Source organism: Thunnus albacares, chromosome 22 (assembly GCF_914725855.1).
Source record: "Thunnus albacares chromosome 22, fThuAlb1.1, whole genome shotgun sequence".
NCBI classification, from domain to species: domain Eukaryota; kingdom Metazoa; phylum Chordata; class Actinopteri; order Scombriformes; family Scombridae; genus Thunnus; species Thunnus albacares.
Window position 1 is genome coordinate 17,067,754 of NC_058127.1, and position 15,231 is coordinate 17,082,984.

Consider the following 15,231-nt stretch of genomic DNA (forward strand, 5'->3'; position numbering starts at 1 on the left):
AGGGGAGAAAACTTTTTAATTTAAGTTAACAATAGTAATGATTACTTGAGGCCGAGTCAGAGCAGATAGGAAAAGCTATGGGGTAACGAGGTGATAACAGAGAGCAAAGAAAACAAATCCACAGCAAACAAATGAAGACTTCTCCTAATAGTCTGGTATTTTAAAAGGACACAGTCTTGTTTTGGCCATTCTTCAGCTCTGTTTCGATTCGGTCCACCGAGGTCGCCTCTCTCCTCATATTAATATCTAACTTAATCATGAAAACAATGTACCAATGATTTTGTTGTTACTTTGCTTTTCTTTCATCTCCGAAAACGAATCCACAGTGCATTCAGCAAGCAGCGATACCTTTTACACAGCAGCCTGTAACTCAGCCGTGCCCATCCGACTAAAAATAACCCTTCCATTCTTTCCACTTAGGAATCTCGTTTACAAACATTAGGGCAAATGGGAAAACTGATTACACAGGCTAGCAAGGGTGAATTTAAATAGATAGTGTCGTGGGATAACCATAGGTCAATGTAAAATGCAAATATATGAAAAATGAGGGACTATGCAATCCGGTCAACCTGCAGGGATTAGAGGATGTTGTAGTGGTGACAAAGAGCCAATCAATACAAGCATAAGAAACACAACTTTTGGTAATGTGAGAGTCTACCTGTTGAAGATTCCAGTAATAGAATTACTGTGGTTTGCTAGTAACTCATTTTAATTCCATTTTACTTCTTGATTTGATTAAAGGGGAATGCCACCATTTCTACAAATGAAGGTCAGTTTAATCATCATGAGGAGTACTACCCAGCCTGCAGAAACAGTTCCAGTATAATGTCTTCTGTGGCTCTGAACTGAGCTTTCTTAAGTCTAAGAACAGGGCTTGGTGACTATATATTTTTAACAGAATGCCTACGTTACAAACTGAAGGCTGTAATGAAAAGATGTTATCAAGTTTCATCATGGGATCCAGTAGGATCCAGTTAGGGCTGAACAATTTGAGGAAATATCTAATTTTTCTGACCAATATAGCAACTGCTATTATTTTCTATAAATTAAACTATATGCTTGTATTTTGGTCAATTACACAAGATATGGTTGTATAAAGCATAATCACCCCCTTATCTTACAAACATAGTACATCAGTAGTTTCTTTCACATCACTCAGTGACTTGACAACTGATCAGCTACCTTTATGAAATTGATCAAGGCTGTTCAAATGATACAGAGTGGTGCTTCTTCCTCCACAAATCCATCTTTGGCCAAACATAAATGTACAGATAGAGTAAGTATAGTAGCGAGGCAACAGCCAATATTTCTTGTTTGTAATTTGGCCAACTCATTAACTTTAATAGACTTTAATAGACTACAGTTAAGTACATGTATTAATGAAAGTTGTCCTTTTAGACACTAAAATAAACAGTCGCCAGATTAAACTTTTACTTGCTACAACTTAAAATATTCTTAATTAAGTAAATAAAATCATGGCTCTTGTGATTTGAAAATCACATTATCGGTATAAAAACAATTAATTGTTCAGGACTATATTGAGAATTTTTTTTTTTTTAGCCTTTATAATTTTTTGAGCATTTTTTCTTTTTTTTAATCTCCCAACTTTAAGTAAAATACTAAATCAATGGTGTGTCCCTTTAAATTTATAACAGAATTACTTCATTGTTTCTTGACTCCATATTCATTGGATGGCATGCAAAAAAAAGCATTCAACACATTCATCTCAATAACAGGGTCTTTCAGAATGAGGATTTGTGGGCGTATGGTATACAAAAATTCTGACTAGAGTCCCCGTACACACAGATCTTTAATCACATTTCAACCAAGAGGGTGAAATTTTTATGACAAGCTCATCATTACCTAATTATTCATTTTACATCTAGTAATTATTAACAAAGTGCACAGTTGTGGGGGTGGTGTGGGACAGAGAGATTTCTCTGAACCCACAGCAAGCGTTTGAATGACTGCATCTGCATCAAAATGTTGCTGTTTTTAGGGACTTGGAGCAGAAGTAATGGTGGATGGATAAAGGGATGATTTAAACTTGTATTAGTTCATGTTCAACTTTCTATTGACCTAAACAATAAAAAGATTTTTTAACTCTGGTTCCATATTGAGTTGTAGACTGAACATGATGGTGCTGTTCATTTTCCACTACAGTGAGCACGCTCTCGCTGTCCTCTTTTACATAACACTCGGTCAGATTGTCTTTGTAGTACTTGAACAGGCCTCAACAACCCACCACTCATTCCCAGTCAGGCAAAGGAGTATCTGAGCGGGCCAGCTTGTAGAATATTACATTAGGACAGTAAGTTCCGATAAAGCCTGCAGCTTGGCCAAGCACTGTACCGCCCAAACAAGCCAAAGAATCTGTGCCGCTCTGGTGTTGGACGGCAACACAACAGCAGAAACCCGAAACCAGAAGAAGGCAGGCAAACAAAGACATGGTGGACTGGGCCTGCCAGGAAGCTGATATGGATACAGATATCACGGTCAACGTCTTCTCTCTGCCTTTGCCAAAAGCGGTGACCCTTGTGAAAGGGGTCATGGTGAAAGGTCACAGAGTAAGGTTAAAGAAAGCCTTTACCAGAAGACACTGATACTTGCTCTCCCTTTTTCCATTATGTAAGAAGCTTGGCACAGATGCTTTGATGTTCTGGATCACTACAGCATCCTAATCTGTTGTTACAATCCAGGTTGTGTTAGACATCTTGTTTAGCTATATTACTGTATATTCTTACTCTGTAGCGACATCAAACAACACAATGTGGAATCCCATTTGTTTTCTCTCTCATATTTGATATCTACTGTCATCTAATTCCTTCTTTTATTTGCAGTCTTTTTCTATCTACAAGAAGGAAGTGAAGGAACAAACTTTCACTATGGGTGATTTTGGTATATTACTTCCTTTAGAAGGAGTTAAACACACCACAGGAAATTCAGCAAACTAATCAAGTGGTCACGTCTTGCATAGCGTGAACACAAACATCAAACTTCAGGCTGATTCTGATGTTTGTCAGGTGAATCAAGCAGATGCCATGTTAGTTCACTGGGTGTGAAAGGAAACATTATGCAACATGGTTAGCCATCTGGTATTGATGCGCCAGCCCAAACATCACGGAAGAAATGTTCAGCTTCTACAGACAGATACACTGCTTTATTACAAAAGATAAAAAAAATAAGTGCTTTCTAACCTCTTTGTGAATTTAAGGAGAAACCTTTAAAAATGAAATATTGGAAGCTCCCTTGGTAATTTTTGTTCTGCTTTAATATTTCTATGAGCTCTGCAGAGGTTGCAAAGGTCTATAAAATCAGCAGAAATTATTACAGAAGTGGCACAAAGGTTGATAGTTAATCCACAAACTAAATTTATTGGGTTTATCTATTAGCAAAGCAGCAATGGACTTCAAACACTAGCTTATAATAAATGTCTACATGTGCAATGTTTTATCACTGCCTATATAAAAGCCGTGTACACTTGGCAGCACTGCAGGGACTCACTATACATTATGACTGCTCTGTGGATTCTAAACCACATTAGATAAAAACAAGCCACGAGTCTTCTCTTGCCATTCAGAATGGGGACAGGGTTGCACAGACATGATGCCAACCTAACCTGCCTATGGGTATCAAATATTCAGTGTTTGGTCAGGGATTATGGGCTTTCAGCTTGCTGTCCTCATGGGACAGGTGGAACATGACCTGCTAATAGCCATCAGGACACCAAAGAGAGGGAAACAAAGACGGGCCCTCGCGTCATTGGCCAGGCCCCCACACATGTGCATGCTGAAGAGTGCATTTTTCACAGCGTTGTTTTATGGCAGTAGTATTGGATGAGTAGTTCCACTTCCTCATAATGATCAAAGCAGAATAGACTTTTTACATGCAGGAAAACAATTTTATAACTTTGAGTTTGGTTTCTTTGGTGCCAGATAAGACCCTCTTTCAACCAATAATAAAGACTAAAAACATTTTAATGATTCTACAAGAATAATTCACCAATTATTTGAGGAGTAGTTCAAAAGGTTATTTTTATTCCTTAAGTTATTACTCAGACAGATATTCCTAGTTTTTAGACCACCGTGCATTTTCTCAGATGACCTTGGAGGACCTTGAACTGAAGCTGTCGCAGCTCCTCCACATGAAAACAACCATTGGACGCACGTGGTAAAGACCCTCACTTTGGGGGGTTTACCACGCATGACACCTTTGGGAGGAGACCTCAGACTGACCCTAGACAAGCTGGGACAACAGCATCTCCAAACTGACCTTTCATTGCCAACGAAGAGCTGGCAAAGTCGCTGGGGAAAAGGAAGTGGGCTTTGCTTGTCCTACTGCCACTGCAGTCCTGACCCAGACAAGCTGTCTAAATAAGCTGTCCGTCTAACCAAAGGATGGGCTTTCAGATAACGTTGCTGAACTTGAATGTACAAAATCCTATAAACAAATAGCACTGGTAAACCAGCACCATTTGCATATTTGAGAAACAACCTCAAAAAATCCAATTTAGCTGATTTAGCAATAAAAATTAAAAATCTCAAGAGGGGAGAAATAATTGCTTATTCTGCATTTACTGCAGCCCTGTGCATCCAATATGTAATTATTTGAAAGCTCAGAGACACTGCAATCGTTCACCATTGTTCCGCCAAGGAAATATGTATCCTCACTGAACTCAAAACAACTGCATTGACAAGCTAAATTAAATTATTTGAAATCAATACAACAGGGTTAAAATGCTCAGTGGCTCATCAAAGCTCTCATACAGGAAAGTCAAATTAAGCCGACTTTTATCTGTCTTAGGGTTAGTGTGAGCAGGGGTTTGAGGACACATGTGCTGTGATGTCAAATGATACGCTGGAATCAGTTACGAGCATGTGAGCCTGTCCTGATGAGAAAAAAAGGATGATGCATCGCAGAAGCTGAGACGCCTGACAGCCAAACGCTTGGGGACAAGCGAACTGTGAAGATGTGGAGAGAGATTCCAAAAACTATCGCTCTGATCCGGTGCAAATGGCAGATTTAATGTGTGTTTGAAAGCAATGCAGCTGAATAGAGTTGGAAAAGACATCTTTAAAGCTGTCCCGCTGCACAATCAAGGGTATTGACTACATAACCAATAGGGATTGAAAATGTGTCACTTAAAAGTAAGTAGCATAAATCACCCAGCTTTAGCACGTCCAAATGATTCTGATGGATACTCTGGTGGACTAGTAGCCCACCCGACTCGTCTGTAGCAAAGGCAGTGTTGGAAATGTGGGAGGAGATACAGATTTCCTCTGGTGTGAGCAGCAAATCAGTTTCTGCTCTTCAGTATATTGAATATGTGCTGACTGCTGCTGTTTGGATTTATAACCTGAAATTCTGCGCATCTGTGATTTGTTTCCTCTCTTTTTTCCCCTTCAGCTTAAAAACTCATGGCCTACTGGGCAGAAGTGGTGGCATGAATACCAATGGTGGCCTGGTTTATATCTCTATTACTGCATTTAAGGATAATGCTGTCAAATGTAGACCTTTAACATACATCTCGTTTGAAGGCATATATTACGAAAAAGCTTGTGTGGACAGAGATTCATTCGTGACATTACATCATGTAATATACAGCAAAATATGCCAAGGACCATTCAGTTACATCATGCACATCACCCTCGACCTGCACTATGTGTTTGTGCTGGCCTTAGCAACTAAGTGATCAATGAAGCAATGACTGTGGCGCTGTTCTAGGACAATGAACATCTCAATTAAAATCCCATGGTCTGCTAACTGACTCCATCTATCATTCTCTTTCCCCGGTCAGCCAAAGATGGCCGAGCCAGCTTTGCTCTGGTCAAACTCCATTTATATTAATCTGTAGTGCAGGCTGTGTAAGATAAGTTAATATGCTGTGTTTATAGAGAAATGGATCCACTCAAGTGGAAATTGTCCAATAATGGGCTGATAATGGGTTTCGTAATTTTATATGTGTAATTTCTTTTTCTATAATTTGGTCACAAAGTAGCAGTTGAAACGTATGAGCTAAAGATGGCTTTTATACCCCAACATTATACTTTGGTTAATATGCCTACATGGTCGATATGGGTCAGAGTAGCTAAACATTGTGGATTTTGAGAGCATCTTCTTGTATCCAATAATGGACAACAGGCTACACTACTGATGGTACTTATGCTCCACTAACTGATGTCTTTACTGGACTAACTGTATGTACTGCATATATCCAATATACTGGTTTAGAGGCTATGTTTGCGTCCATATTTCATGATAAAAGAGTTTCAAGGTTTCGTGTGGAGGTTCAGAAAATAGCAGCCAAACTAATATTCTTGAGGTCAATGATAAAGAACATGTTTCTCTAACTCAGCACACCTACAGTAATTGGACTTAGTCCAAAGGGAAATATGTCCAGCCTTGTACTTAACATGATCAATAATTAATAGGCACTGACATTAAAGACCGCAATTCTGCACCAATAACAAACACTGTAGCCTGAGAGCAGCAATGCCGCATTTTCAACCAAAGCTTTGAGGACAATATAGGAAATTACTCCCCAATAATCATGTTGTCACCAAATGTGAATTGCAATGTGACCTAAATGACCCATTAGTAGCTATGGAAACCAACAGTGAACTCCTTTGGGTAGATAGATGGATTTCTCCAAGCTGGGTATCTCCCACGAGCCTATATTTATCAGTTTGAATTGAAAGCTGAAACCATCTACACATTTTATAGGGCAGCCCACTGATGGACCGATTCTTCTATAGCTGCCTTCCATCATCCCCACTGGTTCTCTCTGTCTCGAAGGTCAAGGAGACTGTAGAAAGTAGGCCATGGCTGTACGGCAAGATTCTAAATGTGAACAGCTTCATTTTAAAATCCCTTTTTTCTTATTGATGTGTGTTCTTGCAATATGTAAAACAGCTTGGAAGGAGCCACTGCTCGTAAAAATATCTCACATGTTCAGAAGCATGTTGAAATTCATTAGCATGTTCATGTGGCACCTCTCTGGGGACTAGCACCTTCTCACTCATGCAGCGTGATAATCAACAACTTACTCGACAGTGAAGCTCAGTTAATGCAAAAACGAGACAGAACCAAGGGGCGTGATACCAGTGTAGTCACATTATCTGTACAGTATAAAAAAAAGGTACACAATACACTGTAAAATCCAATAATAAGCAACCACAACAGGCTGCATCACATATATAAATATTCTATCGCAACACTTTGATGCATACCACTCAGTGCATGCTACTACTTGGTAACCTTTATCCTGTATTGAACTCTTCATGAAGTAATCCGCTTGTAATCCACAATAATCTGAGATTTCATCTCATTAAAACCATTGACTCACTATCTGTCTTATTAGAAAAGCTCTTGGTATGTGTACACAGACTTAAAGAGAAACCCAAAATCTATTACGGTTTGCGGTATGATACAGGTACAGAAATAGTGATGAATAATGATGCGTGTAATACAATACGCAAAACCTGCTTCTGGCGATGATTTCAGAAGCAGCACCTGGTTATTCTATAAGTTTTAGCTTTTCTGCTTTTGACTGTCTCTTACTAAATTAACACAAGTTCAACTTGAGAGCTGATGAAACCCAAAGCAACTGATATAACAAAGAAAATGAGACTATATACTATAAACAGAATCTGCATCGTATGCTGGTTGACAACATTAATGTGCTAAAAGCATGGTGACTGAAAGACTGAGCTGACATAACCAATGAGTTTGCCAAATCCTCAGGGTACATCAAAAGTTGCTTTTGATAGCCATACTCAAAAACTGGCTTTGATAGAAATTTCCTCTCACATTTCCACATACACGTACAAAAAACTATGATGCTGAGCAGGTAATGCATTCAAGCTCACACTGGAAATCCTCACAGTGCTCTAGCCAGGTTGCAGGCACAAATGTATACACAACCTAAATAGTGCGAGGCATCACTGCTAAAGTAAGTGTGTTAAATGATAACTTTATGTTAACGTGAGCTAATTTTATGGAACTGTTAATCAACTGGAGAAGTTAGACCAAACTGCCAGGAAGACTGTGCAAAAAGACCAACAACGTCTCTGCAGTTGTAAGAGAATCTCAGCAAATGGAAACAGAGGAAGGAGAAATCCACCTCTCAAAGTCCACCAGGAGCCTTACCGGTGTTGAGTGTTCCTGTGATGAGCCTGAACAGGTACTGTGCGAACTTGAAAATCTCCCGCTTGCACCTTTTCCTGCAGCTCATCTTTGCTCCTTGTCGGGGAGGGAGGGGGGCTTGGAAAGGTCAGCACAAAAAGCAGACTCTGGCTTTAGAGTTTGTTTTTTGTTTTTTTGTTTTTTTAAATCCAGGGAAGACTCTTACTTTGACAAAGTCCCACAGCAGGGTGACAGTTTTCTTCTCTCCTCCTCTCCTCTGGCTGTGTCAGCGTGGCCCTTGTGTCTGTGTGTGGCGGGAGTGATGATCATGAGTGAGTGGAGAGCAGCGAAGGGGGTTCGTCTTGCGTGTGTGGCTCTGTGTGTGTGTGTGTGTATATATGTATCCCGGCTCCTCTGTTACGCAGCTCCAGGTTAAGGCTGTCTTGATCAACACAGGGATGTTGTGTGCTCTTTTGTCAGGTCATTAATATTTGCTTACCGGCGGTTTATCTTCTGCTCTGGGGAAGATGAGGAAGGGGGTGCTTCTCTCACTCCCCTCTATTTTCTTCCTCCACAACTTCCTCTGAGCAAAAACACTCCTTTACTCCTCTTCTGAGTTACTAGAGACTACTCTGTTGGCTTCACTATACAGTGGTTATCCAATTAGTCTCTCTCTCTCTCCGTCTATCTCTGACACACAAACAAACACACACTCCCACACTTGATCTCGTAGTGCGCCTGCTGCTCGCTCTACTCAGCACCATCTGTGGATGTTTTACCCTCACTGACGGTTGCCATGGAGGTGTGGCCTGATTGGCCCGAGAGAAGAAGAAGGAGGAGAAGGAGGAGGAGGAGAAGAAGAGGAGAGATAGGAAGCACACGAAGAGGAGGAGAGAAAAAAAGGAAAATTAAGGGGAAAGTGTCCACCTCGGTGAATCAGCAATGACAGTACATTATGAGCCTGCCGCATGATGTGTAATTGAACATTAAAACAATGAGTGACAGTAATGGACAGTGTTAATGGTACACCACAGGCTCTTGAGACACAGATAAGGGATGTGGTTAAAGGAGTGACAAACACACTATAAAAATTTTAAAAAGTCCAGACACAGAGGGAGGGCAGAGAGAAGAGCTGTGGACCCCAAGTTGGTGAGATTTCCTCCAACAAAACGTCAAGGTCAGTATTAATAAAGACTGACAGGCTACGCCCGGAGTCTGTGATGACATTAGTACCAGCCAAGTGCATCATCTTCTCCACTAATTAGACCACACTGTACCTCAATTGCACTCATCTATCAATGCCAAGCTCTCCCTCTTGAAAAGCCTGTCATTAACTCAAACTGTTTCCCAACGTATTACTGCAGCGCATTTGCTTAAGGAAACACTAAGAGGCATATTTTCTCATTATTACACGTCCATCAGGCTGGCAGGTTCAAATATGAAACAAGACTGGGCTTAAATCTGCTCTGAAACAAGGTTGAGACTCCACAGGTCACTTGACAGCGAGCAGGTCTATTTTGGTGAATCCAGCTCGGTGTAGAGTCTCAGCAGACTCTGACCTTGGAGTTCTTGTCGGAGTTGTTATGCGAGCACATACATGTTCTGGACAGGAATGAGCAGCGAGGGGACTGTTCCGCAGGCAGGAATAAAAATAAGTGCTTGAGGAAAAACAAAGATTTCAAGGATTTGAAAATATATTGTGAAACTTCTTACTGGGTCAGAGCAGCACAGAGAACTAGCGCAGTGTCTCAATTAGGTGAATAATTTACAAGGTACCTGTGGGGCGTAGCAGGCCCTTTGTGACATGATTTAGTTGCTTTCACAGGATTTGGCAGGGGACATGACAGACGAATTTAAAATGGACAATTGCTTTCAAAACTGTTTTGCAGTCGTCGTTCGATGAACAAGAGTTGCTTGTTAACTGACCGCTTGCTGAGACCTGCTGCTCTTAGTTACTGCTGCTATGCCTGTCAAGTGTTGCTTTCTCACATGGTATATATGCAGTTTGTAATAATAACTGTGGCAGATTAACCACTCAAAGTTCTTGATATGCTTTTGGCTTTGGAAGTAACGCCACATTAGCCTTACTACTGTTGGTAGCAAGTTAGCTGAACATGCTAATGATTGCAGTTTACATTAGAACAGACAAATACAATCCATTCCTTACACTCTTTTTCTTGCATATTTGGTTTGGAGAAGGGAAGAAAAAACAAAAAATCATCCTCCAAAATCTAAGTACAAAGTATAACTCTAACTAGAGCCCCATGTACACTGCTTCAGTATGTGGAGAAATCCAAAGCTTGAAAGACCTGCCATTTTTGTGAATATTTTTAAACCATAATCCCATCTTAGACTTCACTAAGGATATGGCTGCTATACTTGGAGCTATAGACAGCTCTACAGACCAGCAATTAGAATACATGCAGTGTGTGATTGTGTCTATTTCTCTGCATACACACTTATAGACTTGCATTCGGTCCATATTTTGCAAGCCCCGCCCACCCATTTCTCCCCCTGAGAACACTTAATTTCAACATGTGTGCAACTCCATCACCTCTCACCTAGCCCGTGGTTTCCATTTCTATCCATGTTTCCGATAAACAAACACGCCCCTCAAGTCTCTAATTTCCATATAGGTGACTGGGAGCAGCTACGCTTGAGTATTTTCAGGTCACACGGTGCACACTCATCTGAGCGTCCGTGACAAAATGAGTTCAATGAGGTTTGTCACCTCACTATTTCTGAGGTGAACAGATGGGTCGCTGTTCACATGAGTGATTGGCAAACGAACAATGACACAAAACAACATCGTTCATGTACACTGTCACCAGCAAGCGAGGCATTTAAATTCAAACTCCCCATTTGTCTCCTCTGTGATAGAGCCCACAAGTATCTGAATTCAAAGATCTCTCTCAAGGCTCCCCCCCCCCCATCCCCCTTGTTGAGTCTGAAGTGTGATGTGTGGAACAAATCACTACATTCCAAGTCCATATACAGTCAGGAAAAACTCAACATGACTCATGTTTACCTTAATGAGTATGGTCAAGGCAAAAAGTGATATGGGAGCTGAGGTCAATACAAACACACATGTCAGGGGATGTGTGCGTGGGTTTCAGGACAAAAAACATGTAGAGGTGACATCTGGAGAACAGTGAGGATTCCTATTTTTAAAAAGCTTTTATGCCAACATAAATCTTCAAGTAGGATTTCGTCTAGTCTGTCCCTGAATTGTTCTATTTGACCATTGGTTTTTGAACATTGAAAAAAATTCTTTGTCATCCAGAGCTTCACAACATTTGAACAAAACAGACCAATCAATTTTGGTCTGTTTTGACCAACTGAAATTATAGTAGCCTAATCTTAAATTATACTTATTGTATCTGCAGCCTCCAATGTCATATTCGAGTGCAAACTTCTTCAACTGAAAATAAACATGTTTATTCAAACAGCACAGACAGATATAGCTACAGAGCATCAAAGTATTGCACACTTTAAGTACTAGTGGCCTTGACACAGAATGATTCGGCTAGGCATCCTATTCTTAAGTACCCTTGAGCCCACCAGAAGAGTTTACTTGATGAAGTGTGGACTGATTGCACCTCTGTAAGTTGTACACCATATAATATTAACATTGGAGGATTTGGCTTCAGAAAGTCTTTGAATTAGATGAGAAGTCCAAGCTGTGTCCATAAACTTTCCCTTCAGCATTTAATGTAAACCGTCATCTAGAAGTCCCGATGGATCTTTTTTTTTCTTTGTAGACTTTGATGGAACATGAGCTTTTCCCACATTGCACCCTGCAACAATGACAGGAGTAACATGAAACAGGCTCTACTCAGAGAGAAGTTGACAGATACAGTATATTGATCCATCTAGAAAACACTGACTGCGGGTGCCCAGGGGCGAGAGCTGACATTACCATCGAGAGCTTTTCACCCCCTCCCCAACTGTGTGGAAGCAGCTTGGTCAGATGGAAAACTACTGTGAGCAGCTTGTCATCAAACAAGTAGGCACAATTTACTACCAAATACCTCTTTGCAAGATGTACGCTGCCCATTAAACACACAAAATGGCAAGACGGCAATCGTAAATTTACAGACCCTAGCTTCTGCTGTGACACAAACCACACCTGGAGAGACAAATGGAAAACCTCCTTTGAATCTTTTAACGTCCAGGATACATCTCCATCATGGAAGGTCAGAAACTGGGAGCTTTCAGGAAAGTGGCCACTAAATTGAACGACAAGAGCTGAGCCGCAATCTATAAAGCACCCGTCTGCAGTGGAGTGTGCTTCACTGTGCTGGATAAGTGCACCACCCACTCATCTTGGCTTGTTTGACAATATCCAGAAAAAGGGCCAGAAAGTTGTAGTAGTGGAGTGGGACTCTGTTGTCAACCAGCCTCCTACAGCATATCTCACATGTGAACCATATTTCTGGTGCTAAACTATGGTGGAGAGAGTTCAAACTTTGGTGGTTTTAGGGGGTCTTTCGTTGGATAAACTAACCTTCATTAGCTTAACACAACAATTAAGTTAGGATATGAAGCGATGACTCATGAATTATGGAATGTTTTATTCGAAGGAGATTGATTCTACTTTATAATTAATATCTATTAGCACACTTAGCCTATGTTATTTGGGCGTAGCGGATATGAAAAATGAATGGAGACTATTAAACCGTTATATCCGCCAACACACAGAACAAGAAACCTCATTAACAGCAAAGCTACAAAAGTCTGCTTCGCCAAACCCTGAGGACGAAGCATCTGCAGGCCGTCATTACACAAGCACTGAGTGTAATGTCTTCCAGTACCTGAACATATCACTGAACAGCAGCATGTACTGAGATGAGCAATAATTCTAGCATTCAGTACCAGCGCCAAGCTTAGCTGAGTTTTGGTAAACAAAGCAAGTGCCATTATGCCATCAGCACAGAATGTGGATGCACAGCACAGAGTGAACGTCACCCACTATTAGGGTTTTTATTTATTAAAAATTCTGTATAATTTCTTCAATAAGTATAGTATGTTTCTTCTCTTAGTTGACATCTAGTGACTATGAAATTCAACACAGCTATTACTGTAAATCTGATGTGTGAACTGTGTCAACCTTGCGGGGATGCTTGACAATAGGATGACGGGAACAAAAAGGCACTGACAAATAAGGTGTTTTTGCACTCTCCTCCTTTAACAAGCAGAATGTTTCAATATGTTAATATTCTGCTAGGGATGCATCGGTCTAGTTTTTTCTCTCCCGATCCGACACGAGCACTCTTTTCTTCCCAAATAAAAAAAAAAAGTGTATAACTCACTGCATGGAACTCATTGGAATTATTTAAATGTAAGGTAACATGAGTCAAAGGAGTCAGTGACCTGCTGTGAGTAAAAAAATGTAAGTTATAAATGAAACACTGACGAAGAAACTACTGAGAGCAATTTTGCATCAAACTCTTGATTAATCTTCTGTCGATCAACTAACCAATTATTGACAATTTGTTTCAGTGCTCATTTGAATTTTTAAAAACATATGAAAAAGCGTATCATACAGTCACTGACAAACTCTGGTGGAAAAACTGTTTTGCTTGCAAATATGGGAATTAGCATTGCTCCAGCGACCAAGCAGCACATTTTACTGAGAGAACATGCAATTAAACAAAAGATCATCAACATGAGTCACTACGGCACAGGGTGTTCTGCTGAGTTTACAGAAAGACGAAAGGAGACTATAACTGCAATGTCCATTCTATTTACAGGTTTATTTCGGAATAAATCCTAGGAGACTGCCAGTTTAAACATTTCTACTGCAGTTGATTTCCACAGTAAGGGGAGAAGTAACTGGAAACAGCAGATATACTGTATACTGCATGCATTCAATTTGAAATAGAACCGTTAAGTCTGGGCTCTCTGCCCAGGATTGCTTACTGAACACACAGTTTCATGAGCCTCAAAAATAAGGTGGTAATATGATGCATCATTGCCAAACATGCACACAATGACAATAAATTGGGACATTCTCACAGCAGAGAGGCAGAGAGTGATAGAACAAAATTATACATAAATAAATAAAAATATTGGGGATGTGCTTTAGCAACAGTTTCTGAATCCATATTCAATTCAGCAGAGGCAGTAAAACCTTTAACCAAATGCAGCAAGATGATATTTAACACACTTTTCAGTGCATAACCTTAAATGACCATAATACTTAATCAACATTAAGTACAGTTTTTTTTAAATCCTCTGGTAAAGCAGAAGATGAGTGAGCTGTGGGGTTTCTCATTTATGTCTGGCTCATACTTTCTGTCAGTGTGAACCCAATAAACTCAGGGCACTGTGCAGTGCGGCTCTCTCTTCTCCACATGAAGTTTATTGTTTTGCTCAAAGGCATTAGATGGCTGCCAAACTCTAAAAAACAAAACACTGAATTCCTGCTTGTCACATCTCACAGGCCATCCAAAAAAGTACTTTTTTTTCATGTTAGTGGTCCAAGCAAGTTCAATAAAAAGCACAAGTGTAGCCCCAATGAAAGAGATTCAGTGGAAAAAAGAAGAATGATTTCTGAACTAAATGGCTTTTAACTGCAGGTCTGGATTGTTCAACCAAAAGGGAACAAAGAGAAAAGCCCTGCCTCAGGAGATGCAGGACACTCTAAAGCTATCAAGCCAAATGGCTGCTATAGTAACCTTTATGGAGAGACAAAGCACACAGATGCTGTCATTAGGAAAAAGGTTGATCGATTTTGTTAAGCTGTCATTAGGAAAAAGGTGAGCCGATTTGTTAAGAGCATATGAGGAAGAACAAAAAAAAAAAAAACAAGCACATGACCCTAGTGATGAAAAACAGTCCCCTGAAACACAAGATGAATGCTGTTGCTGCATCTTCCTCAGCAGATCTGGGAATAAACGTGAAGGGTGAACAAAGCAAAGTATGGCTAATTATCTTGTTTGAGCTTACCTAGTCTTAAAACAATATTGGTACCAACAACCAATCAATATGCAGTGATAGATAATCGTTCCTCCTTGCTGACCAATATTAACTCAGCAAAAGCTCTACGGCTTGTCCTCTGACCTGAGAGGTATTACCATCTTCATGTATTTTTAATGCATCTTC

The 15,231-nt window shown here is 40.2% G+C and overlaps 1 protein-coding gene across 14 annotated transcripts in view; it reads right to left on the reverse strand.

Annotated features, from left to right (window-relative positions):
- The window catches only part of kcnip4a (potassium voltage-gated channel interacting protein 4a), a 141,456-nt gene that overhangs the window by 86,571 nt on the left and 39,654 nt on the right, over positions 1–15,231 (reverse strand). The window contains exon 1 of one of the 14 annotated variants that reach the window (XM_044342371.1): positions 8,149–8,845. The exons of the other annotated variants lie outside the window; for them this stretch is intronic. Coding sequence (XP_044198306.1) covers positions 8,149–8,233 — 85 coding nt within the window. The 5' untranslated portion in view covers positions 8,234–8,845. Of the gene's footprint in view, positions 1–8,148; positions 8,846–15,231 lie in introns of those variants that run through there. 14 annotated transcript variants of the gene reach the window in all.